This window comes from Cynocephalus volans, chromosome 15, assembly GCF_027409185.1.
Source record: "Cynocephalus volans isolate mCynVol1 chromosome 15, mCynVol1.pri, whole genome shotgun sequence".
Classification (NCBI taxonomy): Eukaryota; Metazoa; Chordata; class Mammalia; order Dermoptera; family Cynocephalidae; genus Cynocephalus; species Cynocephalus volans.
Window position 1 is genome coordinate 78,686,942 of NC_084474.1, and position 25,651 is coordinate 78,712,592.

The 25,651-nt window shown below is 36.8% G+C and overlaps 1 protein-coding gene across 2 annotated transcripts in view; it reads right to left on the minus strand.

Moving 5' to 3' along the window:
• Nucleotides 1-25,651, minus strand: part of WASHC5 (WASH complex subunit 5) — an 86,544-nt gene that overhangs the window by 48,338 nt on the left and 12,555 nt on the right. For both annotated transcript variants that reach the window (XM_063079650.1, XM_063079651.1), the window contains exons 6-17: nucleotides 24,678-24,870; nucleotides 22,147-22,299; nucleotides 18,347-18,460; nucleotides 16,735-16,906; nucleotides 11,834-11,961; nucleotides 8,612-8,741; nucleotides 7,237-7,349; nucleotides 5,692-5,858; nucleotides 5,540-5,615; nucleotides 4,373-4,483; nucleotides 3,446-3,586; nucleotides 2,284-2,364 (exon numbers count right to left, since the gene is read on the minus strand). In XM_063079650.1, coding sequence (XP_062935720.1) covers nucleotides 2,284-2,364; nucleotides 3,446-3,586; nucleotides 4,373-4,483; nucleotides 5,540-5,615; nucleotides 5,692-5,858; nucleotides 7,237-7,349; nucleotides 8,612-8,741; nucleotides 11,834-11,961; nucleotides 16,735-16,906; nucleotides 18,347-18,460; nucleotides 22,147-22,299; nucleotides 24,678-24,870 — 1,579 coding nt within the window. The remainder of the gene's footprint in view (nucleotides 1-2,283; nucleotides 2,365-3,445; nucleotides 3,587-4,372; nucleotides 4,484-5,539; nucleotides 5,616-5,691; nucleotides 5,859-7,236; nucleotides 7,350-8,611; nucleotides 8,742-11,833; nucleotides 11,962-16,734; nucleotides 16,907-18,346; nucleotides 18,461-22,146; nucleotides 22,300-24,677; nucleotides 24,871-25,651) is intronic.

A 25,651-nucleotide genomic window follows, 5' to 3' on the forward strand; every position in this document is an offset into this window, starting at 1 on the left:
GAGAAAGTTTGTCATTCCCTAAAAAAGTCTATTTGATCTACAAAATATCACATGGTTCTAACACACTCCCTTGAATTCTCTGAGACTTGTTTCTTTTACTTTTAATTTGTAAAGAACAGTTATTTTAAAAAGTCAGAAAGACAACTGATGGGTTCCATCAGGTTTTGATTATATTTAAACTTCAAAGAAGACAACGGCAATAAAAGTTGAGGAAAATACAAAAGCCAAAGAACAAAATCAAAGCAGTAACATAAAGTTTTCAAATAAATATTCCTTATAAGAACAGATGCAGTGAAAAACAGTTCGATGCTTTTGTGAATCTAAAGGTCTCACATGGCTTTTCCAATTCTTCCTGGATTTTCACTATTAATTAATGGAATTGTTTATAGCTGAGAGAAAGCTGTCTTCACATAGCCCTTTCCTCACATTTCTATTCCTCTCCTAGGAAATTAACAACAGTTAATAGTTTTCATATATATCCTCCAGACCTTTCTCTACTCATTTATATACATAAGTATTTGTCCTTAAACACATAATTTCAAAAATTTGAATGAGATTATTATATACATATATATTATGACACAGTATCATAATTTTATTCTGCAATTTGTGTATTTCCCATTAAGGAAATTTTCCAGAGGCAAATTCTTTTTGAATGGCTGCAGACCCAATCCATAGTATGAGTGCACCATGATATATTTTAGTCTTTCCCTTACTGATGGCTGTTTACATTATTTCTATTTTTTTTTTGGCTGCCTCTAACAAGGGACGCTTATATGTATATCTCTGTGTATATCTCACTTGTTTTAAGTCACATCAACCAAACTGAACGTATACTTTTCATAAGTATTTGAAATACATCCTTAACATCCTGAGATTAAAGATTAGTGAGGGCTATAGGATTCCTTCCAAAAGCCCTGAGTTGCTGTTGTTAGACTGGCAGAGAGAGTTTACTGGGTTGAATGGGGTTGGTCAGTATGATATTCCTTCTGCTATTATTATCTGAAAGATTGTGGCAAAAGATTTCTACTTTATTAAGCAGTCTTTCTTTTGAAAATTATTACTAATTATTAAGTCTTATTACATCTTTCCTGCATTGGTCACTTTGAAGTACTAGGCTTTATCACCCTGTATGGATTAGTCAGAAGTGAATAACCTGCATTTATACTCTGCACATCAACTGAATTAAACTGGCATCAGGCCTAAAGCATGTTTAGCAGACTTTACTAATCTGCTAATACCAAATATTGGTAAAGATGTGAGTAGAAACAAAGGAAACAGTCATTTCAGAAGGCAGTCTGGCAGTACTGAGACAAACTAAGTATGAAGAGGCCCTAAATCCTAAAGGCCCACTCCTGGGTATGTAGATTTCAGAAATTCTTGCACAGGTCTGAAGTCTCCGCTCCATACTCAGAGATGCTTATGAAGACACTGGCTATGATAATGGGGGAGATAAGTGTCTGCTCCTAGCAGAATGGTTAAGTAAAATGTGGATTCTACGCAGTAGTAAGAAATAACCTACCGCCTTCTTACTTATGTTTACTTAACATAAATAAATTTCAAAAGCAACAACCAGTGGGAAGTTAGAAAAAGGATGAGACTTAGAGCACAATATGACTTAAATAAATCAAAACCATATGCACACATAAAATAATACCATATGATAACAATAAGGATACTTTCATATTTAGGGACATATATCAAACACATAGAGTAGGCATCATGGGAAGTGGAAATGGGAGTAAGAATCCAGAAGAAAAAAAAAATAAATAAAAGAAGAGAGGAGCTTGAGTGTATCAGTGATGACAATGGTCTGTGAACAGAGGGGTATGATTATCTTAACTCTCTGCATCTGGGGTGCAAAATAAAAACAGTAAAAAGAAAGGGGGAGAGAGAGAGCATGCATGCAAGCACAGAAAGCAATTCTGCCTAAGGAAAGTGAACCATTTTGTTTTCTTTGCTATTACAAAAATTCAACAAAACATGTTTTTCTTAGATTTAAATAACTCTTGGGTAAAACAGTTACTAGTACCACACATTTTCTCCAGAACTACAGGATAGAGTAATTCCAAGATTACAGCATAGGACTGCATTCAAACATTATGAAGAATAAAGATTATAATGGTCTTCCTCCATCAATAAATGAGCAAAATGCAGATCAAAATTGGCATGTGAAACAGCAAGATGACATCACTCCCTGTTCCACACATGATAATTACCACAAAATCCAAACAGCTAAGAGTCTTACTATGAGGCCATGAAGACTAGAAGCAAAACTGTTACCTTGATGATGCCAACCAAAGTCGTTTTCATCATTAAGATGCCCTCAGTAAAAATGGAAATAGCATGAGTAAGCTTGGCAACCTTTAACAAAGAAAAAGAGGTACAATAAAGTACTTCAGATAAAAGACTCATCATTTCTATAGAAAGCTACAATAACTGGCTAATAGTCCTGGAATGCGCAAAGACAACAGGAAATGAGTATGTGGCTTTAGAACACTTGTGTCCACGTTCCCTGGACAGAAATGAGGCGTCGTGGTGTAACTAAAAGACCACTGTTAGAGACATCTGGCGTAACTAACAGACCACTGTTAGAGACATCGGGCAACTGCGTCAGAAGACATCAATTAGTTCTTTAATGTTTGACAAATCATTTCCCCTTCTTTGGGCTTGCTTTCTCATGCCTGAAAGTTAAGGCAGCACACAGTAATACTGATGATCCCTTCTGGCTGGAAAACACTAACTGAGACACTGAGAAGGTAATCCCTATTCACTAGCCTCCACATTCTTTTCAAGCAACACCGGCAGACACTGATCAGGTAGACAGATGCTGTCTTTCTGAGTCAGAATAAATGGGCAGATGCCAAGTTTGATAAGCAAAATTCCTTTGGAATTGTGTCAAACAACGGAAAATTGACACTGGACATCCCATTTTCAATTCTCACTTGATTTCACTTTTCATATCTTTAAATTGTAAGTTCAGGGAGAAAGAAAAACAGAGATGTTTGGGGAGAACAACCTCTGATGCTGCTTAACTATTGAGCGGTCTTAAAAGTCTGTCCATAGGAAATGGTTAATGTAACATAGATTTTGAGCCACTGATTTGGAATACAAAGCAGGAACATGAATGTGAAAAGTCTAAGTAATCCAGCCCAAAGAGAACAAGGGTTAAATTACCAAGACTATTCAAGAGAAAAGTGACCAACTGAGCTCATTTCCACTGAGAATATTCAGGTGAGCAAGGCCTTCAATGCCACCAGGAGAATGTCAAGAATAAAGGTGAGATTGTACTAAAATAGTAAATGATGGTTATCATTGAGAGTGTGAGAAAATAAATCAGAATTGGTCTGGTGGTCCCTGAGATATGGCAGGTAATATAGCACTATAATATTTCATGACTGTTAGTTTTAAATATCAAAAGGCTGAAGTTTTGGGGACACAGCACCTCGTATCGCGGGCCAAGCTGAGCATAGTCCCTTAGCTTATCTTTGTCCAGGCGGGTAGGCACTTCAATGATATCATGGGTCTGAAGCTTTATGATCTTTAGAAGAGATGTAAACATGCTTTCTGGAATGATCTGCAAAACCTTTAGTGAAAGGGAAAGGAGGAAATATAATTGAACATTTATTTTATTTCTTAGCTGACGAGTATGAGGATGACAACAAGAAGGGCACCAGTGTGTACAAACAACAATTTGTCGGTAGGAAGGGATGCTGAGAAACGTAAAAGGGCTGCTTTGATAACTGCTAGCAGACACATGGCTCCATTCCTTCGAACAACTGCTCACAGAATATAAAGTTAATCCTCCTACAAATGCTGCAAAAGGATATATTTTTAAAAGGCTGCGGTTCAAAGAGGTTAAGTGATATCACTGTAGAGCACACAGCTAGTGTGTGACAGATAAAGTTTGAGGTCAGGCCTGTCTGGCTGCATGCTCTAACACGTTATTCAAACAAAAACCAAAATTCCCAGGAAAACTTGAATTAGGTTCTGACAAGGACACGTTGGATCTAGATCTGGCTCTTTTATCAACCATCTCTGTGGCTCTGAGGAAGCTACTACTATAAGCTCTGTTCCTCAGTTTCTACATCTATAAAATGGAGGTTAATATCACCAGCATTTAAAAAACAGGTATACTCCAGAGGAAATGGGGGGAAAATAGGTATAAAAGTTCTTTGAATCTAAAAACACATACGCACATCCACAGTAGCAGTAAAGATAAATTTATCTTCAGGTATTGCAAATTTCTGGAATCAAATTTTAACAAGGGAAAGGAACATAGGTGTATATTTTACAGGACTGCAGTGTACCTTTTGTATTTAAAACAGCAGTAGCTAAGAAAAGTAAATAATCACCTTGAAGTAATTCTTACCTTTCTCACATAGGACACTAATTCTCCAGAATAATACTGAGACACGCTGAGAAGGTCAGGGCTATTTGCTTGATTTATACGAAGAAGGGGCAGATCAAGGGCAGAGGCAAGCTGGAAGAAAAATTAGATATCTCTTTCTCTGTTTCAAAAAAGTTGCAGAAATGTAACATATGTCCAGAAAATGTGACATACAACAAAACACTTGGGCTTTACCCAACAGAGGGCAACCACCACCTAACCTCACTGATATCATTAATATTTTCTGAAAATATGTACAATTTAAAAAAAATTATAGTTATCTGCAATGGCAGTGGTTCTCAAATTGTGGCCTCTGAACCAGCTGCATAACCACGAGCATCACCTGGGAACTTGTTAGACAGGCAAATTTTTGGGCCCCATCACAAACTGACTTTACCACAAACTCTGGGAGCGGGAGCCCAGCAATCTGAGTTGCAGGGAATTGTGATGTGTACTCAAGTTTGAGAGCCAATGATTCCTCTGTGGAAATCAGATATTTTGACTGATAGACTACTGAATTTGTCCAATCCACGATGTCACTGAATGTAAGAAGTGCCATCATTTTACGAACTGCTCAGAAAGAAAGAAAATGCTGACAAGTAAACTATGATTTAACATCAATTACAAAACCTATCCCCAATTACAGAGATGTTAAAATAGAAAAAGAAGTGCATCTCAGAATTGATATATATAACTCCATCAGAATACAGAGTAAATTATTTGTGCATTTTCCATGATCTGAAATTACCTCGAGAGCAAGGGTTGTCGTGCCTGTGTTGTTCACTGAAGCCTAATCTTTAGAGCAGATACTAATTTGTAGCAGAGGCTCAATAAGTATTTTCTGAACAAAAAAGTAAAAGGACTTAATCCTATTTAGGGAATAAAGGACCCAAAGAATTTGCATTTTTAGTGCACCAATGAAACTTTAAGAAAAAATCTATTTCCTCATTTAAAAACAATATTCTGTAAGACACTTCAACTTATATCTCTGGCATCTTTGAAACTATGCTGTCATGAAAACGGTGCTAACAATTTTCAGTTTATAAAAATACTCAAATTATCCAACTTTCTAAAAGGATGAAATCTTGGGCTAGCAGTGGTAAGAACGAAGGCCAACCAGAGAATGTGATCTCACTGTTGTTTGCTTACCTTTAGGAATGTAGCTCTGAGTTTAGTCACCATGGATGGGTTTACCCTTATGCTTTCTTGCATGATGGATGTGAAACTGTAAAGAGAGATAAAGGCTAAGAAGATGTTTCTGGTGGCCTTCATCAAGACCATTGTCAGGCTATCCACATTACCTGTCAATTAACTGCCAAGCAAAAGAAAGGTCCCCGACGATCTGCATTGTGATCAGGACTTCCTCTTTAATGTTAATGGTTCTGATCATTTGATGTAGAAACTTGCGAGTATCAGCAAGAAACTGGCATATTTGCAGATTTGACTCCAACTGGTGAAATTCTTGAACCTATGTTACATAAATACATTTAATTTTAAAATTCAGAATGGCCTCTATGGTGCTCATTTTTCCTCGAAAACACTTCGAATACTCCCACTTTCCATTTTACTGTAAATAAACATATAATGGAAAATCCTCTTAGTTCTAAAGATTTGCAAGACTGCTAAAAAAATGAGTTACATCATAACCAATGTGTTGACTTTTGTATATTATTAAGTTTTTTTGATGTACTTTTTTTTTTTTAAATTTTATTTTGTTGATATACATTGTGGCTGATTATTGTTGCCCCTCACCAAATTTTGATGTACTCTTTAAAACAAAACAATGATTCCAGTGTCATAAAATTTTTTATATCTTTTAAAAAATTTTTTATTTTATTTTTGGTTTTTAATATATTTTCTCCTTTTTTTTTTTTCATTTTCATTCTTTTTTTTTTTTCCTGAAATTTTAATGTCTACAACTCAAAAGGCCTAGGCTATATGCCAAAATAAATAAAGAAAAAGATAAAAAGCACCCCAAATTTACAAAGTTGTTCATAGTTTGACTATAATCCCAGAAAATCCAAAAAACAAGGAGAAACTTTGGTATACTAACAATTTAAATATTATACCGTGTTGCTATTTATAGTGACCATCTTGAAAACCTTGCAGAAATGAGAATAAAAACCTGTGAGAAAATCTGCCAAATGAAAAAAGTATTAATAATATACCTAAAAATGTACAATTGTAACAATTGGATAGGGTTACAGTTTATAAGTATAGATAACGTATTAAATTAAAGAGGTTTTTTTTGGTTATTGTTCTAGAGTTTTATTTCCCATTTTAAACCTAGTTAAACATACAATTAAAATGTTAAGAGTGATGAGGTAAAATCTTTTTTTTTTTTTTTTTTTGGTACAATCATTTTCAAGTAGATAAAAAAAACAACAAATGATTTTTTTCAGAAAAATAAATACACTGCTTATAAGCATATGGTCATTATACAACTACTTTTGTTTTTGTATATTCCTTTCCAGTTTTCCCCCCAAGGAACAAACTTTTTACAAACTTAAAAATAGTGTACATGTGCATTTTTGTTTTTGCTTTTACCTCCTTATCACAATTTACCCAACATTTCTATTTTATTTTCATAATTGTTCTTCCAAGACTACAGGTTTCTTCAAGTTGAAATACCATGACTTTTGCTACCATTCTCTTCATGCTGGTCTTTAATTATTTGTCCAATGTTTAGGATACTTTATATAATATTACAGGAAATATATTAATTCATATTACTTTTGCTTTTGATGAAATATCCTCTTAGATATATTTATAGGAGCAGATTGCTGGGTGGGTCATATGGTACAATTCATGATCCAAGAACTACCACTTAAAAAGACTTTCCTTACCTCCTCCAAAGCTTGTATTAGTTGTACAGTTTTTCTGCCTGCAGCAGTAGAATCATCATAATTTAAAGACATAATTTGCTTTGAGATCTCTCTGAACCAAGCTTGAAGATTTTCTATTAATACAGAAACAAGGAAAGACTACTGAAATTCCAGACTTCCTGAAGCTGTGGCTTTAAATTTAATTAAATAATCCCTTACGAATCCAGTTCTTACTCATTCAGCTTTTACTGTGCATCTAACTAACATTGCTCCCAGGAATTCATCAAACCAAAAAATCACCTGGAGAATGTGGCCAAGTAGAATAGACTGAATTTTCTACATAAACAGCTTAGTCTACAACAGTTGGCAGAAAAGGATTAAAGCTCATGTACAGGTTATAAAGGGTAAGTGCAAAGGTGGTATTGGCAGTAGAGAGGAGTAGAGGAGAAACTGAAGAATGTGACACATAGTTACTGGGGAGAATTTTATGGAAAAAGGAGATGGGTAAAGATCTGGATAGTCAGAGACAGGAAGAAGGGTATTCTATCTTGATGAAGGACAAACATAAGCAGAGGCTTCAGGCCAAGAATGATGATGGCATGTCTTGGAGGGCAAAGAGGAGACCGACAGGTTGGAAGTGTGAAGGTGAGTTGTGGGAAGTCTGACCAGTGTAAGTGGTGCTATTTGCTTTCACAAACCAGCAGACAATTCACACAGCAGAGAAAGGGAAGGGCGTTAACATGCTCTGAGCCCCCGCAGTGTGTCAGGCAAAGTTCTAAGCTTTGTCTCATTTAATCTCCGTAACAAGCTATGGAGGTAGGAATTGTTAGCTGTTTCTCAGATAAGGAAGCTGATGCTCAGAGATGCCATTAGATGGCAGGTGCATCGGTGAATAAGAACAGCAAGATTAGAAGAGAAGAATCTTAGATATCATCTATGTTGGTAGTTATTAAATATTCTTGGGTGACGTATCCTTCTGAGATCATGATAGCTACAAATCCTTTCCCCCTCACCACAAATGCTCATAAACTAAGACATCAGTTTTGCATACAATGGGGGCAGAGGCAGATTATGACTCTCTAAACCTCATCTATGAACCAGTTATAAGACTCCCTAGTTTAGCCTAACCTCATATTTCAAAGATAAGATATGAAATCTGAAGTCCAGAATGGATATGAACACTTCCCAAGGGAGCACAAAGCTAGAGGCAGCCAAAACTAAACTTCAGGTGTTTATTAGCAATGGTAAAGAACAACAACGTCAAAACATACAATGAAAATGTAAGAACTTTTCACTCTGGGTTTTCAAGGTTTCAAATAATCTGTCCAGTTTTCAAGGTTTCAAATAATCTGTCCATACATTTCAAGCACACCAATATTTCCTCTTCAGTAATTACCATTTTTCTCCACTCTGGTTAGAGGTTTCACTCCCGAAAAAACATCAGCAAGCTCGGTCATCCGCTCTGAGCCCTCTTTCTTGTAATATTCCCATTTGGTTTGCTTCTCTGAAAGCATTTGCTTGAACATCTGTTGAAGAGACAGGGCAGATTTATTTATTTAAGAGGAAGTCCAGATTAGGCAGTTTATGAAGACAGCCTGAGTGAAACCCAATTTATTATAAAAAATATATACCAAAAATTAACACTGAGCCTGAGGCCATCTCTCAAGCATTATTTTACACAAATTGAGGAGCAAAGCTAGATCATTTCTAAAACAGTGGTTCTCAGACCACCTGCACATAAGCACCACCTCGAGGGCTCTGAAGATGTCAGATTCCTAAGCCACACTCCGAAAGATTCTTATTCAGAGGGTCTTGGGTAGGCCCATAAATCAGCATTTTTTTTTTTCTTTCTTAATTTTATTTTGTCGATATACAATGTGGTTGATTATTGTGGCCCATTACCGAAACCCCCCTCCCTCCTCCCTCTCCCCGCTCCCACCCAACAATGTCCTTTCTGTATGCTTTTCGTATTCACTTCAAGGAATTGTAGTTGTTATTTTAATGTGAAATTGAATTTGTGACTACTGCTCTATGGTCCTTTCTAGGGAACAATTTCTGCTATTCTACTTTAGTCAGGGAAGGTTTAAGTATTTTATTGTCAGAAGACTGGGGAATGAATTAAATTACACATAAAGGCTTTTTCCTATTTTATTACATAGTAATTCTGTTTGTTAATTCACTCCTCCATAAAATTTAAATTCTACAAAGACTTGGGCAGAGGAGAAAATGGTAAACTGAGTTTTGTTTGTTTTTTTTTCTTGAAACAAAAAATACTTATTTCTCATTAAAGGGCATACCATCTCAGACAAAGGTACAGGTTTTATCTTGCCGGGCCCCTATAAGGTAAATATACACGAGTGCTGATTTTTCTCTTAAGAAATTCTTTATTCTCAGCACCATAATGAGTATTGAAAAGATGATCAATGAGATAGGAAGAATCCAAGTTCAGATGAGAGAAGCAAGGCTGTGTGGAATTTTGTGGGGCCTGTGGAAGAGGACTCTTAATGATCTGAGCAGATGATTAATCAATAAAATAAGAGGATAAAGACTCTTAATGATCTGGGCAGATGATTAATCAATAAAATAAGAAAGAGGATGAGGAACAGTGGGAATTATTTATAGAGTCGAGTGCCTGGGATCAATCAATGCCATATGGCAATGGCAAAGTGACAATACAAAAACCACCCTGAGGCCTTCCTTATGGACAAAATGGCTTCATGCCCTTCAAACGCTTATTGATGTGAACTCACAGGTTTCATATCTTATAAGATAGAATTTGGGATAGGGGATGGCCTTTGAATTAAGAAATGTACTGTCATATAAAGATTAGAAGAAACACAGGTCTAAGTACTCTGTTTATAGGAGAATCAGAAAGTTGATTCTAAAAAAAGAGGTGGGGGGGGGTAGGGGAGAGGAAATATAGGTTAAAGAACCAAGCTGAAATGTCAGAAATTCAAATATATCATTTCTTTACACAATTTGTATTGGGTAGGTTTTTTTTTTTTTTCTCTTTAACAGAACTTTTCCTTCTTGAAGATCTTTAACAATGAGTTGGTGCTTTCTTAGGCTGTCTTCTGTCTCCTCTCTACCTGTATAGACAGAAGGAAGCTGTCTATTCTATTTCAATAGATTTCAGAGAACAGATTTATGATGAGAAATGCTGGCTTAGTCAGGCAGATGTCCCAGATCTGATTTCCACTCAGCAACACTGAACTACGTATTATATACAACTCTTGGGCCCCTGGTGCTCCAGTTTATGATCCTAACTGGTCTGAGGGCATTTCTTCCTTGAGGGTGACTCTCACTTGCCTCTGAAAGGCCAGTTTTACTTTCACCCACTAATGTGATGCCTGGTTCCTGTGCCTTGAATTTTCCTGCTTTCTCATCTTGGCTTAATCTGTCTTCCTTCCCCACTATACTGAGAGCTCTTAGATGGTAGAAATGTGCTTTGTTCTTTTTTGAATTCCTAACACTTAGCTGTGAACAGAGTAAATATTTAATAATTATTATACTCAGAGGAAAATCATTAAAATTATTATATAGATCAAAAAAGGGTAGCATTTCTCTGATACAAAATTATACCCAAATAACTAAAAACACTTAGCACACACATTAGCATCTACATTTTCTGAGCTACTTCATAGGGGAATATAGTATCTTCACATACCTAGAAGATAAGGAAACATCTATTTAAACAACAAATCAAAGTGAGGCAAGGTGAGGAATGGTTTTGAATGGGCATTAATGTCTGGTGCTAGTTCCTGAACCTACCTGATCCAAACCCCCAAGATTACTGGTTATAGAACCTGGGCATTCTCAGGCACCCACCATTTTTATTATGCCCCTAGAGATTTCTTTAACGGTAAGACTAACCTCAGACTTTCCTTCAATAAGCTCAAATTCCTTAAAGTCCCTCAGATGACCTTGTTCAAATATAAATCACCTATGCTACTTAAACTCTTTCCAATAAGTTCTCACAGCTCTTACGATAAAGACGAAAATCCTGCAAGGCCCAGTACAGGCTGTCTCCTGCCCAACATTCAGTCTCATTTTGTACCATCTTTCTCTCTCATTCTCTCCCCTCCAGCCAACTGGTCTTTCTGGTCCTTGAATTGGCTATGCTCTTCCCTACCCAAGATCACTTAAATATACTCTTTCCTCACCCTGGAATGTTCTCCATCATGCTCGCTACGTCTGTCTAGCTAATTCTGACAGATCCCTTTCTACAGGTCCCTTCAGAAGCTCTGGCTTCTCTTCTCATGGAAATCTTCCAGGCTAGGGCAGAATTCTTTATTTTAGGTATTCAGAGAACTATGTTCCTTTCCTTTAGAGTACATAACTCAGTTTGTATTTACATTTTCATTACTATGACTGATTTTCTGATTAACATCTGTATCATTAGACTATAACCTCTACAATCTTGTGCAATTTCCTCCAATGATGGTAGGCACTAAATGCTTGTTTAATGGTTAATCCTGTCCTTTTTCTATAAAAACTATATCAGGCAGCTGGAATCTGTAGCTTGAATCAGAGACACCTCAACTAAATCTGTATCTTTTTTTATACTTTTAAGCATAAAAAAACCTGAGTTTGGTGATTATTCAGCCAATATTTTTACCTCTTTGAGTATAAACTCAAACTGTGCAGTATCCAACAGCAACTGGAATAGGATCTTGGGATTGTACCTAGAGTCCGTTAGAATTTGGTCCTTGATTTGACGAAGGCGTTTATTGTTTGGGTCACAGGCTAGAAACAGGAAGAAAAGAGTCATCTACTTATTAAATATTTAGAAAATATCTATAAAATAAGATGAATTCTTTTTTTGTAGGGGGGACCTGGCCAGTGAGCTCTTGACATTGGTGTTACAACACTGAGTTCTAACCAATTGAGCTAACTGGGCAGCCCAAGATGAATTTTTAAATTCTTTCCTTCCTTTTAAGCATTTCAAATGTGATAAATGTTAAACACCAAGGTCAAGAGTTTGGATCCCTGTACTGGCTAGCCATCAAAAAGGAAAAAAAGAAAGAAAATAAAATTTAATAAGTAAAATATACATCAATAACAGGTGGTGAAATATAGTATATCTGTGCCATAGAGTACAATTGAACTGTTAAACGAGAATTGAATCTCACATAGAATGTCATCCTTGATATATCGTTGAATGAAAAAAGATGGCTCCAAATTTTGTAAGCACCTTGGAGTTGGCTTATATTAACTGCCCAGTATGGATGGGAAGAGCCTTCTGGCATCACTACATAGGTGTGTGACCAGCTATGTCCTGTCTGTTTGGAGCTGCTTTTGGTTTAGGCATCGATCCCTGCCATTCAGTTGTGGCCAGGCAGGCCTAAGACTACAATCCTTAGAAAGGCCAATTTGCAAAGCTGGCTCTTGGCTGGCAACTAAGAACCTGGATTTTGGGAAGAGCTCTCACCATTTTGAGAACTGATAAGAATGGCTCACTGTGCCTTAACTGTTTGTACAACATGGTTCATGCTGAACACCTGCTTCCCTTTTGGAGGTCTAGAATTTTAGTATGTGCCAGGCAGAGGCTGCTTCTGTGATCAGTCCCAATAGAAACTCTGGGAAACTGAGTTTAATAAGTTTTCTTGGTTGGCAACATTTCACACACATTGCTAGGGGAATTAAGTGCATCCTGTGTGAGTCCACTGCGAGAGGTCCCTTCCATGCTGTGCCTGGTTTTCTCTGGACTTCACCCCCTGTGCCTTTTTCTTTTGCTGATTTTGCTTTGTATGCTTTTGCAGTAATAAATCACAGCCATGAGTACTACTACATGCTGAGTCCTCTGTGTCCTCTCAGTGAGTCATCAAACTTGGGGTTGTCTTGGGGACTGCCTGATGCATAGAGAAGCAGTGTTCTCCACACAAAGACGTGGCACCTCCAAACAGAAAGAAACAGACTGTGGCCATCCTTCTCCTTGTAAAGGCTTGAGGGCATGGCAGGTACTCAGAGCTTTCTGGCCTATCCATTATCCAGGCACAGAGAGCTTAAGACAACTAGGTCAAGGTCAAAAAATCAGGCAGTGACCGATCCAGGGAAAAAAACACCTGATTCTCAATTTAGCTTATCAGCTGCCAAGCCAAACCATTTCAAATAAAGTAACGGTAAAAGAAAAGTACCGACTAAAAAATATTGATATTTGCTGAGCTTGGTTTATGGGGCTAATTATTTATTTAAGAAAGAATAAGAAAGTAGGATAAGGCAAAAATACAAGTTAAAGATATCTAGACTGCAAATAAAGTTAGAACAAAAACTTTAAGGCAATGGACGCAGTCAAAAAGTTCACAGCTGAATAAGGTGTGAAGCCCACGGGAGCTGCACTAGGGAGCTGCACTAGGGAGCTACACGCCCCTGCTTTCCTAGCCGTCCCTCAATCAACATCTCAGGTCTGGCATGTACAGAACGGCCACGTGGTATAAGCACATGTCATAGGGTATTTGAGGTTCTTTAATTACATTGAAGCTGTGGAAAGCCACTTTACGTATGATTTCTAAGTTACTCTCCATGAGGAGGAGACTTGTGACAACCCAGAGGAGGGGCTCAGTTTTGTGGGAAACTGCAGAGTTCTGATTCCTCATATATTCTCTAGAACTACCTAGGAGGAAATATATCGACATTGTTGACACTGACTACTCCAAAAGAATTTTTTCAGCTTCATATTTGCCTAACTAAAAAGCAAACTTAGAAGGAGTTCTCTTTGTCTTACTATTAATTCCAATTCAAAAGAAACCTTCTGAAATTAATTTGCTTTTATTTTTGGATAGAGAATCTAATTATCCAGTTGATAGATAATACTCTGTATGCCTCAATATGCATTCACATTTAGCTCCCTGGTACAAACCAGGTTTAGTTCCAGTGTTCCCAGGGCCTGATCATCTCTCTCAGATCTCACCCTTGAGAATTCAGGCCCACAGACCTGCGGGAACAGATCCTAGAACCATGAGGTAACCCTGTCATCAGACCTCAGTAGCCGGCCAGCCTTGCTTATCCAATGTGGCCTCAAAAGAGTGTTTCTTCAACAGCTTCAAAGCTCTGCAGAAGCATCCTATGCCCAAGTGAAATGCCTCCAGCAGGTTAATAGGAAATATGAGGCATATTATCTGCCTTTCCGCACAACATGACTGAAACACCATAAAAGCTAAATAAGCAGTTACTTTTCCTGTGTATGACTCACAACCAGATAGGCAAATCATTTGTTTCTGGTAAATTATGACCTTGTGCAATTAGGTCAGACAGTTGCCAGGCACAGAAATGGAAAACATATGTGGCTGAAGATAAAAGGACAGACCTCTGGCAAGCTGAGGTTGTCCCTGGCATGGATGTAAATCCAGGAGACTACTGGCTTCCAGAAAGTAGGCACGGCTGTCAGGCACAGTTGCACAGAAGATGAAGATGAGGCTGAGTCACTAGAAAACCACAGTCGGTCTTATAACGGGATAAAGTGAGGGATTGAGTTGTTTGTATGCTTGTAAATTTAAGACTCTCGGTAAAGAAGATTATAAGCTGAGTCAACATAGTAAAATCCTCAAATTAGAACTGGAATTTAACGGGAGTTTATGTAAAAGAGAAACTCATCTAATTAAAAACAGATCAACGAGATGATTAAAAACTTCAGCCATGGGATTCATACTGTGGGCAAATTGTGACTGGATCTAGGCCAACAAGCAAAATGATGAAAAAACTGAAAAACAGCACTCATGAGAAGGTTAAAGCAGTGGGAGAGAAGACTGAGAAGTTCCACACACTTTCAAAGAACGAGGGATGAGGACGACCAGCGGCCGCTTTCACTGCAGACCACTCACAGGAAGTGGGAAAGATGGCGCGAGAGGGCCTGGGAAAAACATCTGGACTGGAAGAGCTGTGTGACAGGGCCACAGAATAATCTGTGTGGGGACTTTTTTTACCTGAAAGAACAAGGAAGTGTTGAAGAAGTGCCTATCTCAGGGTAGGTACTCAAGAAAAGTTTGTTGAATGAAAAACAAAAAGTAGAGTGCTTTATAGGGCTGCTGAATGACACAACTCTTAGGAGTAGACATAGGCAGCCCTGCATGAGTGAACTCATTAGTTAATCAATCACGTATTTTCTAAGCATAAGGAACTGTGCCATCTGTGAACAAACTCAGAGACGTTAGTTTAACCTACTTGTTGTTCTATCATTAAACCAGGTGTTTTAGATTCATAGCTCATTGACCTCGTAGAGGAGCTTCAAGCAATCCATGAAGCTCCTGAACTTGATCGCCAAACTTTATATGGATAGCTATCAAAGGGGACCATGCCCCAGAATAGGCTAAGACCCAATCTACCTCAAATTAGCACTGTGATCTTGTCAGGTTGTCAACTCAGTGGGCCCACGTGTTTTTCTGTGCTTCCAAAATTAAACCATTTATTCCATCATTACTATAGCCTAGAATTTCTTCCATTTTTTACTTCAAAATCTTACTAAAGGATTAGTCATCTTTGCCTCTTGGATGGAGCCTTGCCTGACCTCCTCTGTTCCTCCATCCCAAGCAATGCTTCTCCTCCTAGTCTGGACTCAAATCACACCACCTGTCTGTCTCACACGCTCAGCTCTTATTTACTGCCTTGGACCTTTTATTAGTTTTCTATGGCTGCTCTAACAAATAAACACAAACATAGTGGCTTAAAACAACACAAATTTATTCTCTCACAGTTCTAGAGGTGAGAAATCTGCAATGGGGCTCAGTGGGCTAACATCAAGGTGTCATTGGGGTCTGGCTTGAGGTTCTATGGCTCTAGAATCTGTTTCCTTGCCTTTTTCAGCCTTTAAAGCCTGCCTGTATTCCTTGGCTGTGTCCCCTTTTCCATCTTTAAAGCCAGCACTGGCCAGACAAGTCTTTTTCTCCATGCCATCTTTCTGGTTCTGACGCTTCTGCCTCCCTCTTTCTGATTTAAGGACCCCTGTGATTACACGGGGTTCCCTGGGAAGATTCAGGATAATCTCTTCCTTTAAGGTCAGCTGATTAGCAACCTTAACCCTCCTTTGCCAGGTACTATAACATATTTATAGGTTTCAGGGATTAAGATATGGATGTCTTGGTGGGGAGGGGGAGACGGAAGTGCGGGTAAGGAGGCATTATTCTTCCTACCACAGGTCTGCAGTTATACTTTTTCATATGTACAAGTGTACTTCAAAAAGTTCATGGATAGATTCGTATTGTCTTTTAATTTTATTTTTCCACTAACTCTTTGAAGTGCCCTCTTATACAGCTGATCTTCCTAATTTGATCAGTGACAAGCTTCTTGAACATGGGAGATAAATGTCCTCATAGTTCCCAGCACCTAACAGTACATGACAAGGGAGAGCTGTTCAGGTGGCTGTTGACTTACTGAAGTTCACATAAAAATGACTAACTTAAAAAAGCAACTTGATTCTCATCTTAGGGCTCTCTCCCTGCTAAACCACTTAGCATCATGCTAATAAACCACTTAGCATTGCTCCTTATATGGAGCAATATAGATGGCACCCCTTTTGCGCATTACCTGAGTCTGCCGTATGAAGCATCAGCCATCGGATAGAAACATTGCAGTCTCTCAGACAGTTCAGAAGCCTTGGGATATTGTCCAGAACCATCTCCTCCCTTAAATAACCTTCTTTCAGAAACTGCTGTACTTGAGCGTGCACTCTCTCACTGACAGTAGCATATCTGCTTGCCTTTGAAAATAAAAAAACTTGAATTACATTAAAAAATTTATCTTGAAAGTGGATTACATTCAGATGAATCCTTGATAAATAATAACATTTCCATATGAGATGAATAGCATAAGTTATAAGACTTATAAATTATAAATGTAGTTAAAAGGCTCAAAAGCAACTGGTTTATTGAACATTTTTTGAAAAGGGCATTGGAATTAGAATTCTGAGACTAAATCCTAGTTCTGGCTGTGATTCAACATTGCTGTGACTTTGAGTTTAACCTCTGCGTAATGGTTTCTTCAAATGTCAAATGGAAAACTGGACCAGGTGGTTCTTTAGAGCCATTCTACTCTTAACTTGGATGAAAAAGATACATAAAGACAGAAGCTAAATTGCTTTTTCTTGCTATGATTGTTAACAAAGGAGGCAGAACAGAGCAGGAACACTCAAAAGATGAGACTTCTTACAAGCATATGAAAGTGTAACAAAAAATACATTATCAGTGCCTGTATATCAAAACTGAATTTTCAAACAAGTCTTTTAGAAATTTGGTCATTCTGTTTTACTAAAGCAAGAATCAAACGTTAAACGTCATTAACCTAGTCGAGTTAGTTTAAAAATATCAAGAAACTTCTTAAAATGTTGTAAATGAGAAAATGCATTTTGGAAAGGAACTGTGATTAAAATTAATGCTCTGATGTTGGTAAGTATGAAAGTGCCACATTCTCTAATATATTTCTAGGAGATATGCCAACATTGAAATTATCTTGTGCATTATTTATGGAATTCAATTTATTTTAATAAAACATGAAGATTTTGAGTCAATATTGCTTCATCCACACTGGAATCTCAAAAACCCACACAGCCAGGCTGAGGAATATAATCATTTAGAAATATCGAGTATGCTTCCCACTAAAATAATTTTATTTTTATTCCTATATTCACTCAGGTATTTCCTTTTGCTTTGTGTTCTTATCAAAGAGACAGAAGATAGCCATTTAAACTTTAAGATAAATGTCTTGAGTCTTGTTGCTAATTTAGCATATCAGAAATGATGAATTTAAATGACAGTGACAGGACGTATTATCTACGCTCCGTTACCATATTCACCATTCATCCTACTGACAAACACATATTAATTCCAGCTAATGGTGAAAACAGCTCTGTCCACAAGGACACGGTCTTTAAGCAAGAGTAAAGGTAGTCATTTTGGGCCATGACACACTGATTTGTTTTAGGGTACTGAATCTTGCTTAGAATCCAAGTCTGTAATTTACATATACCACCTAAGTTCAAAACCTATAATTAACTATCTTATTCTATTATACAAAATTCATTAATTATCGAACTAAAATGTCTATGTGGACATCTCCCAATTCCTTGGGAAATCTACTTAGCTCATTTCCTAAACCAGGCTTGCAGTTATTAGAGAATCCTCCCTGATTAGACAGAACCTACCTGTTCTCTGATGTTTGAAAGGTCCAGGGTATTGTTTAAAGCAGTTTTTGCAGCTTTGTAAGGTTCCCAAGCATCTGCTAGATTAACTGTGATCCCCATGTAAATACTGATTACCTGAAAAAGGAGACATTCATTCAGTATTTGTTAAATACCTACTCACTTCAAGAAAAGGGGTTGGGAAAATAAAAAGTGATAGAAGACATTGCCCACTCTTACAAGTTTAAACTCCATTCCAATTTTGTTTTTCTTTATGAGCACTTTGGAACAAGAGTGACAAGTTTGCTGTTCATGAAAAAATAAACAAGGTTTATTGAAACAAGGCTTTCCTTCAACCTGCTATGTGTCAGATTCCTAAAGAAACATAAAAAGGAACAGAAAACTAGAGACTTTGAGTACAGCAGAAGTTTTCTCAAACATTTTCATCCTTTGTACTATTAAAAGTTACTGAGGACTCAAGAGCTTTTTTTTTTTTTTTTTTTTTTGGTCTTTTTCGTGACCAGTGAGTGCACTGGCCATTTCTATATAGGATCCGAACCCGCGGTGGGAGCGTCACCGTGCTCCCAGCGCCACACTCTCCCGAGTGCGCCACGGGCTCGGCCCTCAAGAGCTTTTTTTAAAAAAAGTGGTTTATATCTATTGATATTTATCATATTACACATTAAAACTGAGAATTAAAAAAATATTAATTCATTTAAAATAATAATAAACCCATTATAAGCTAATTTTTTTTTTTTTTTTTTGGCTGGCTGTTACAGGGATTGAATCCCAGACCTTGGTGTTCTCAGCACCATGTTCTAACCAACTGAGCTAACCGGCCAGCTATATATATTTTTAGTAATTAAAAAAAACTAAATTTTACTAAGAAAAATTTGTGAGAAGAGCAGCATTGTTTTACATTTACTCAAATCTCTGTAATGTTTCGCTTAATTAAAGACAGCTTGATTTACATATCTGCTTCTATATTCAAATGCTGTGATATAATTTGTCATACAGCCTCTGGAAATGCAATGTAGAGTTAAAAGGCAAAGAGCATCTTAGCATTATTAATAAAAATAGTTTTGACCTCACTGACCCCTTGAAAACGTCCTGGGGACCTGTAAGGGTCCCCAGTTTATACATTCAGAATCCCTGGACTAAAGGAAACAAAGCATTATTTTCGCAGTTCCTAGCCCACTCACTCCAGTTTGTATGTCGAATTATTTACTACTTGAATGTTTGTTAAAACTTGCCTGTGAAATCCTGTGGTTCTGGGGATTGTCTTTTTTTTTTGATGAGAGTGATTGGTGATGAGATTTGATGACCAATTCTACTTATGTAATGGTTACTGGTTTATTCATGTTTCCTTTTTCTTCTTGAGCCAAATTTGGTAATTTATATTTACATATATAAATATATTTATATTTTAAGACTTAATATATATTTTTATTCACATATAAATATATATTTATATTATAATATATATTTACATATAAATATATATTTATATTATAATATATATTTACATATAAATATATGTAAGTACATAAACATATTTATATTTTAAGAAAATTATCCATTTCTTCTGAGTTTTCAAATGTACTGACAAAATTGTTCATAGGTTTTCTTAAAACCTTAAAAAGTCTTTATTATATCTGAGGTCTTCTTTTTCAAACTTAATGTATCTCATTTTGCATACTCACTTTCTCTTGCTCTTTTATAAGTTTTACTAAATACTTATTTTATGACTATTTTTTTCTTTTTTTTTGCAGCTAGCTGGTAACTGAGATTGAACCCTGTACTTTGATATTAGCAGCACCACGTTTTAACCAACTGAGTTAACCGTCCAGTCTTATTTTATGACTGTTTTCAAAAAATTGGCTTTTGGTGATAATGATCTTCTCCCTTATTTCCTTTTTCAATAGCTCAATAAATTTCTGCTGATATATTTATTATTGACTTCCTTTCACTCTACTTTTTCTAACTTCTTGAGATTAATGTCTGACTCATTTATTTTTAAATTTTCCTGATTTTTAAATAAATGTTTTTAAGGTTATACATTTCCTTTAAGAAGAGTTTTAGCCATTTCCCACAAGCTTTGTTTTGTAGCACTTTGACATTGTGCAAGTCTAAATATTCTTTCCTCTTTAACACAAAGTCTATTTGGGAATGTATTTTTTTTCCCCAAACATTTATTTTTTTATTTCTTTTTTTTTTTTTTTTTGACCGGTAAGGGGATCGCAACCCTTGGCACGGTGTGGTCCGTACCACGCTCAGCCAGTGAGCGCATCAGCCATCCCTATATAGGATTTGAACCCGCGGCCTCGGCACTACCAGCACCGCACTCTCCCGAGTGAGCCACAGGGCCTGCCCTATCTTTTTAATGATGATTTGTAATTTAACTGAGCTATAGTAAGAGAATACAGTCTGTAGGATATCAATTTTTTTTTTTTACTTCATTGACTTCCCTGTGATCTAATATATAGGCAGCTTTCATACATATCTTTTTCAAATACACATGGAGCATTTATTATGTATGAGAGTATTTCAAAAAGTTTGTGGAAAAATAGAATTAAAAGATAATACAAATCAGTCCACAAACTTTTGAAGTATCCTTGTATTTTGGGGAGAGAGGATTATATATGGAAAGAGGTGTATTAAAATTTTCCATCATGATTATGATTTTGTCAATTTTTCCTTATGAGTCTATTTTTGCTTTATGTATTTTAAGTATGTTATTGGGGGCATACAAATTCATTATCATTAGCCCACCTCAGTGGATTCCTTTTAATATTACATAGTCCCTCTTCAACCTGATTAATGTTTTTCTTTGAAGTTCTCTATTCTACGATATTTTCTCATTAGTTTTTTATTGGTTGGCATTTGCCTGACATATCTTTATTCTTTTATTATCAGTGTGCCAGGGCATTTTTTTTAGGTATGTATCTTACAGGCATCATAGAACTGGATTTTGACCATCCTTAATAGTAAATGTGTTTGTACTTACAGTATTATGGTCAAAACTTCTTTATTAAGCTTAGGAACATGTAGCAACACTATCTGAGTTTTCCTCTTGGTTGCTCAACTCCAAGCTCAGGCGTATGATTCATAGATTGGAACCATCATTTCCTAACTGTAGGCTGTTCTTTTCTTACTGCTAGTAGATTGTGGCCTCTCATAATAGATAGTTAACATGATTCAGTAGCTGGCAAGAAGTGAAAATCTGCTACCTGAGAATGTGATCCAATTCACTGCACTTTATTCAAACCTCTATGTGCAAACAAACCCCATTCCATATATATTTGGTATGTTGTCAGTTTTATTCCTTTAAGAATTAATATTTTTAAATAAAACAATGTTTTAAAAGTTACAAGCAAATCCCTGCAGTAATGTAAATCTTAATAGACCAATCACAGCCAGTTTATAGGTAAAACTTATTATAAAAGTAAAATTCCTGTTCACAAAATGGCAAATTAGATGAATCCTACTAGCTTAGGTTCACAAACTAGAAAAGAATAAAGAAATCCTTATGTAACTTAGTTTCAATCTCAGTAGCTAAAGCAAGATACATTTAACACATGGTTTTACCTTGAGAGTATCCACTTAAGAAAAGGACTAATGGGTTTATCAAGAAATTTTACTGATGTATTTATTCCTTCATGTTATGATTTATAAGATTATCAATACACTTAAAGTACTTTTACCTAAGTGATTTTATGTCCCATGATTTACAACGTTATGATCTCTGGGTTAAAGGCCAAAAGAATGAAAAATTAATTCTTTAATAAATTTACTATAGAGAAAAAAAAAAAAGTAACACTTGCCCAATTATCTGGAAAGTATTTATCCACTATCTCTCTCATTTTTGCTTGATGGTTATGAAGAATGGAAGGTTCAAAGTAGAGAATCACGTATAGCATCGCAGCTTGATTTGCTAGAGCAGTGCTGCGGTGCTCTGGCAAAGGATATGCGGAGACCTGCAATACAGAGAAGACACCCCAGAGAGGGAGCTGCTAGCAACATCTGAATGTATACATGCTCAAATTAAATTATCTGCTTCTAGGACATACCAGTTTTTCCAAAGTCCATCACCTTTCAGGATCCTGGACACTCAAAGCAACTCTTAGACTGTGGCATTGGTAACTATGGTCTTTCTTCTTATCCCTAACTCCACAATATTCTCTTTCTTACAGCCCTTAACTCTGCTGCAATTCTAAGTCTTTTCCTTTTTTTTTTTAAAAAGATGACCGGTAAGGGGATCTCAACTCTTGGCTTGGTGTTGTCAGCACCACGCTCAGCCAGCGAGCAAACCGGCCATCCCTATATAGGATCCGAACCCGTGGCCTTGGTGTTATCAGCACCACACTCTCCCGAGTGAGCCATGGGCTGGCCCTAAGTCTTTTCCTTAAAAAAAGGAAAAAAGTCCTAAGCTTGAATCTTCCACTAGCTGTCTATTTCTGTGTCTTTCCCATCACGAGCAATCTCTTAGAACTGATAAACCCCACTCACTGTTGCTACTTTTCACTTACTGTTTACTACTCAACTCACTGAAATGTGACTTCTACTATCATCCCAATGGAATTTCCTAAGGTCACTCATGACCTCACAATCACCCAATTCAATGGCTTCTTTTGAAAATCTCACAGAAATTCTTCGAGTATAAAATTCTCAGCTCCTTTGGTTTCCCAGATACCACTTCTTCTCAGTCCGCTTTCCGGGATCCTCTCTTTCTGCTTGTCTTTTAAATGCTGGTATTTCCCAGGGCTCCATCCCCTCATGCATTAGGAATCTTTGGCTAAACATAGCACACATCATCTTAAGCTTCCATAAGCAAGAAAGGGGAGAATTTATCACAAGGATAGACACAGCAATGTCACATGGAACCCTAGGTAGAAATGTGGCCAGTCACCAAGAAGGGCCTGGGGCTGTGAATGAGAATGCCTTCACTTTTTCTCCTCTTGATGTGTTTGCCCAACCTTTCTCTCTCTCCAGACTGTTCTCTACATTCATGGATGAATGAGGCTGCCTCCAAACTCCAAATTTTGCATACTGTGGGTAAACCCACATCCAGAAACTGTTTCTTAGGCGCAATTCTAAATTACCTGGAGACAGAGAATCTCATCCTTCAGCCATGACCAGACATGGGAGAGGTGCAGGACAGAGAGTAGGGTGGACACATAGCACAACCTCAGCTTAACCCCTGTGTCAATAAAGGTCACGGGGCAAGGAGAATATTGAAAACATTGCCTGAAGACATAGATAAAACGGACTGAATAAGAGGCAGAATTGTGGATTGAGAGACAGTGAGGTACAGAGACAGTGAGGTACAAAGGCAGTGAGGAAAGAGTTTGGCTTTGAATTCATACAGATCTGAATTCAAATTACATTTCTGCTACTTAGTGATGTGACCTTGTAACAATTATTTAAGGTCTCCAAGTCTTATTTTTCTCAACAGCAAGAAAAAAAGTCCTTTACAGGATTGTTGCAAGGAATAGAGAAAATGGTATATGAAAAAGCCTGTTGTGATGCTGGTTTAGACTGAATTCTTAACGAATGGCAACAAATATTATGGAGACTTGGTATCTGCAGGTAGCTTCTGATTTTGAGTTGTCTTAACAAAAAAAACAGAAAACTCTTATTTATACTTAACATATTCACAAAAAACTAATAGGCTACGTAAAGAACTGTACAGAGCAGGGGTGTTCTGTGATAAATGCTATCCACAGTTATTACTATGATAGTCTCTTGTAGCAATAAAAATATATATAATACATAAAATTATGTTTTCTTCAGAACGATGAAGTCAAATAGTTATTTTCTTTGGAATTTTTTTAAGTAAGGGAATGACACACATACTGGTGGGGAAAGTAAGACAACTTTCAAATGCTGCAAGATTTTTGCAGCATTGCTCAGTCCGCCTCCTTTGCCTGGACTACGCTTATGTACTTCCCCTAAGATAACACTCATCTTGCTTTACCATAATTCCTTTGGTTGTCTGTCTTCTTTCCTAAGTTACAAGTTCATTGCGGACAGGGACCATGGCTTGCCTTCTTCAGTGATGGATCCCAGCCCCCAGCCCATGGATGGCACATAACACACAATTAAGAACTATTTCTTGAATGAATGAAAGAATACATCTTCTTTCCAACAGCTCAAATCCTATATTCTCCCTGAACTCTGATTTTGCCAGAATTTATATCCCTCTTTATTATCCTGTAGCACAGCTCAAAAGGTTTTAAAAATTGTTTCTAGCTGCCTTTACTCTTTTGGAAAAGAAGGAATAAAAGGAATAATTGAGGAGGAAAGTGAAATATGTCTTTGAAACTATTAAGATCTTAGTATACTTAATTCCCACCTGGTTGTAAATATCATCAGATCTTAGTCGACCAATCACCATACTGATGAAGGATTCATTAATAGGCACTCTCTGGAAATAGCTCTCAGGATAGTTGGGTGGTCTTTTGGCTCCTGGTTGGCTAGAATAACCTGTACTTCGAAGTAGCTTACAAATATCATCCATATTTGAATCAGCAGAAGATCGAGCAGCACTGAGTCATGTTCATAATGGGAAATAAAAGGCCACACAGACCACAGATATTAGAAACTCAAAAGCCCAACAAAGCAGAATTCCATTATAACTTGACTTTGTATAGTTTTAGATATGACCATTGGTTGATTTATATCTTTAAGATGCAAAATTATATTTTATGAAAGCCTGTATAAAAGATAAATGTAAAAGTCCACAATCCATTTTCCAAAATCCTTGAGGCTAGATTTGTTTCAGAATACAGAATTTCTCAAATGTGTGAAAGTAACATGGTATGTAGATCATATATAACACTCCAGCAGGATCTGAGTTGGCCTCCCATGATCAACACACATAATTCTGGAGTAAAATTTATGAATATTTACAAAAGTGAAATAAATAAAGACCATAGCCTCACATCTGTTTTGGGCAGGATTTGACTACAAATGATTTCAGGTTAGATTAGGTTTTGCTGCCAAATGAGTTACTATGTGTACGTATACACGTGTAGCTATGTATTTACATTTTTTCAGAGCTCTTTGGATTTCGGAATTGTGGATAAAGAATGTAAACCTAAACCACCATGTCACAGATCAAAATAAATTTTTGAAAACTTATGCCAGTTTAACGTGAGTGGGATAGAAATTAGTTTTTCTTGGCAAGCTAGTCTTTCTACAGAGATCTAGTAAAACAGTCTGCGATTTTCAGGGTGGAATTATAAGCTCTGAAAGAAATGAACTAGACTCAAAGAATTTTTGACTTAGATATGACCTCCTATTTGATTAAGAATCTCCTTTACCACA